The sequence below is a fragment of the Akebia trifoliata genome, unplaced genomic scaffold (genome assembly GCF_017979445.1).
Source record: "Akebia trifoliata isolate Shusen 1 unplaced genomic scaffold, ASM1797944v1 Contig01217_ERROPOS466077+, whole genome shotgun sequence".
NCBI classification, from domain to species: Eukaryota; Viridiplantae; Streptophyta; class Magnoliopsida; order Ranunculales; family Lardizabalaceae; genus Akebia; species Akebia trifoliata.
Window position 1 is genome coordinate 10,866 of NW_028237603.1, and position 3,045 is coordinate 13,910.

Consider the following 3,045-nt stretch of genomic DNA (forward strand, 5'->3'; position numbering starts at 1 on the left):
ATATATATATATATATATTATTTTTTATTTTTTTTTAAGCCCGTACTTTACATGTCAATCTGGTTCTTTTTAATAATTATAAAAAATATATTATTTTTTTATATATAATTTTCGCATTTTTTATTAGGAAAAATTACCTAATACAGTCAAAGGTTATAGCTGTTTTGTTGGTGCCAGCATCCTAACAACTCAATTAGTAAAATCTTTCTTTTCTAATGCCCCCACACACCCTTACCATATTCAAATAGTGATGATACATGTTAAAATGTCAAGATCGATGATTTTAATAAGGTAGATCTCTATAATTTTATGATTATTAATGTTGTCAAGATCAAAGATTTAGAATCTTTGATCTCCACGATTGGAATAAAGTTCAATCTCAACGATTTAAATTGTCTGATATTGACAATTTGATCTGATCAATTAAAAATGGCGGTCAACCGTTGTTAAGAAATTAAAAATTTACTAAATGGGTGGATCAAGGGAATCGTTGAAAGAAAGAGATGAGCATTTAAAAAAAAAAATTATTTGTATTGAAAGAGAAAAATCAAAACTCCCAAATTAACATTTATTTAGATTAAAAAAAATAAAATACAATATATATTTTGAATACGATGTCCTCCAAGATCAAGATGAAGATGAAGATCGAGGCGAAACGAAAATCAAAATCACAGTAAAAGAATGAATCTCACGAAAGTCAGAGCTAAAAGCCCCATTTGAAGAATGTGAGCAGCACCGCTTCTGAAACCCCGATTATAAAATGTTTCTTGTTGAGTATTAGGAACCGTTGATGATGGAGGTGAATCTGACGGTGGAGGCTGAATGTAGGGAGGCGGAGGAGGTTGGTTGAGGCTAGGAGGTAGGCCCTGCCCATGATTGACCAAGATCTTGAAGGCCATCCCTTGTTCGCACTGCACTCCATCGTCTCCATCAGAGAAAAAATAGTTGAGTCCTTGCTTGGTCAACGGTACGGTCAGAGTCAAAGCCAAAGCCAAAGCCTGGCCGATCTGATTCCCTCCACTGTAAACAAAGGTATCGGTATCTGATGTATCGTCTGCGTTACAGATTTGGTATGCCGTCTCGTTGTATGTCAGGATAACCGTCTGATTTGTATTTGTGTTGAAAACTAGATTTGAACATCCACCAACAGTGAACAATCAGTAAGTAAGAAATGGATGTGAGAGTGAGAGTGAGAGAATAAATTGCTTACTGAGAAAGTCGCCTAAGTTGAAGGTCTGAGTTGATGCCCATTTAGAGAAATCAGAGGAGGAGGTGTTGGTAGTGAGATTGAAGAACCATCCAGATGATCCACCAACAGTGTGGTTTGTGTATGCTGATGCAACCATAGATAGGATCAATATCTGAGCTACAATTATTGCTAGCTTTCCCATTAATATCGCTGCTACCATGGTTGAAGCGTTTACCCACCCAAGACAACAAAAGGAATTCTTTTTTTCTTTTTTCTTTTCTTTCGGTTTCTTTCGGAGGAGGAGAAGGAGGAGAGTAAAGTAATCATCTTAAAGGATAATTGGGGAGTGCCGGTGGAGTTTGGGACCACTTTCTAATGGGTCCCACAATAGCATAATTCCAGGGTTTTAAAACTCTTCAGACGACTTGCCCCAATAGAGTTGAACATTGAGCTATCGAAAATCGGACATAACTCCGCTTAACGTGTTGGGAGTTTCAAAAAAAAAAAAGGAGACCGTTAGCAACTCTTTGGTGATTTACATACGAATTGACGTGGTATTTGCAAACGGTTGTGCGGCAATAGTAACTCTAAGAAAATTTTAGAGGAGACGAAGGGGTGACACAATGATGTGTTGTCATGCACATTACGGTAGATATTTTTTCATGAGATACGAGTAAAAAGCATCTATGATTATACATGCCTCCATATCATTTGTCACCTTTGTGTCTCCATGTCATTCCAGCATTTTCCAAAAATTTATCGATATGGGAAGGTCACGTGTACAAAAGAAATAAGAGTTAGACTACTAGACTTACTAAGTTGATAAGAAGTGTGATTTTGGAGACCGTGAGCAACTCTTTGGTGATTTACATACGAATTGACGTGGTATTAGCAAAAGGTTGTGTGGCAATAGTAACTTTAAGAAAATTTTAGAGGAGACGGTAGATACTTTTATGTGAGATACAAGTAAAAAACATCTATGGTTATGCATGCCTTGACATCATTTGTCACCTTTGTGTTTCTATGTCATTCCAGCATTTTCCAAAATTTTATCAATATAGGGAGGTCACATGTGCAAAAGAAAATAGAGTTAGACTAACCTTACTAAGTTGATAAGAAGTGTGATTTTGGAGACATACACAAGCCACACCATCTTGGAGGATTTTGTAGGATATTTTTGCTTTAGTCCCCACACTTGTTCAATCTTGTAAGGCCCGTTTATTTTATCTATTTTAAACAAGTCCACCTCCGTGATCTTCCATCAAATATTTTAGGCACGGGCTATTGACACTCAGTCAGTTTGCTTGTTACACCTACTTACTGCTATCACCCATTGTATTTGTGGTGTATGCAACAAAAAATTGTCCATTAATTTCACTCACTGATTTATCACCCTACCTAATCTTTCAATAATTTTTTATAAATACATACGGGTCATTTTCAAAAATATTTGGTAATAACATATCGAATGATTTTCACATGCGATCTCGTGCAAGGAATTTTTTGGTATGTAACTACTGATCTAAGAAAAATAAATTTGGTAGAAACATATTGAAAAAATACACTATCATAGGGTAGGTACATACTGAATAGGTCTTTATATGGGGATCTCATGTGAATAAATGCATTCAGTATGTACCTACCAAAGTAGTGCTAATGAGTTCGATTTTGACTTATCGAACGTACTAGAAATTTTGAAGAACAAAAAATCGATGAAATTATATAGATAAAATTGATTTTTAACGTGGTTCATTTGTGAAACGATTAAAACAATTCCAAGAACAAAAGATGATGAAAATAAATAATAACAACTTACTTCCATCTATCAAAATACTTAATTACCAAATAGTGGGAAA

The 3,045-nt window shown here is 35.1% G+C and overlaps 1 protein-coding gene across 1 annotated transcript; it reads right to left on the reverse strand.

Moving 5' to 3' along the window:
• Window positions 1–586: 586 nt before the first annotated feature.
• LOC147380613 (early nodulin-like protein 18) lies at window positions 587–1,501 on the reverse strand. The gene is made up of 2 exons (XM_086431455.1): window positions 1,211–1,501; window positions 587–1,126 (listed from the first exon to the last, which is right to left on the reverse strand). The coding sequence occupies exons 1-2, from the start codon at window positions 1,407–1,409 to the stop codon at window positions 669–671; spliced, it is 657 nt and encodes a 218-aa protein (XP_086287581.1). The 5' UTR covers window positions 1,410–1,501; the 3' UTR covers window positions 587–668.
• Between the last annotated feature and the right edge of the window lie 1,544 nt (window positions 1,502–3,045).

Coding starts and splice junctions, on each gene's coding strand:
- LOC147380613 (XM_086431455.1), bottom strand. CDS start 1,409: ATGGTAGCAGCGATATTAATGGGAAAGCTAGCAATAATTGTAGCTCAG. Junction 1,127..1,210: donor CAACTTAGGCGACTTTCTCA/GTAAGCAATTTA, acceptor GTTCAAATCTAG/TTTTCAACACAAATACAAAT.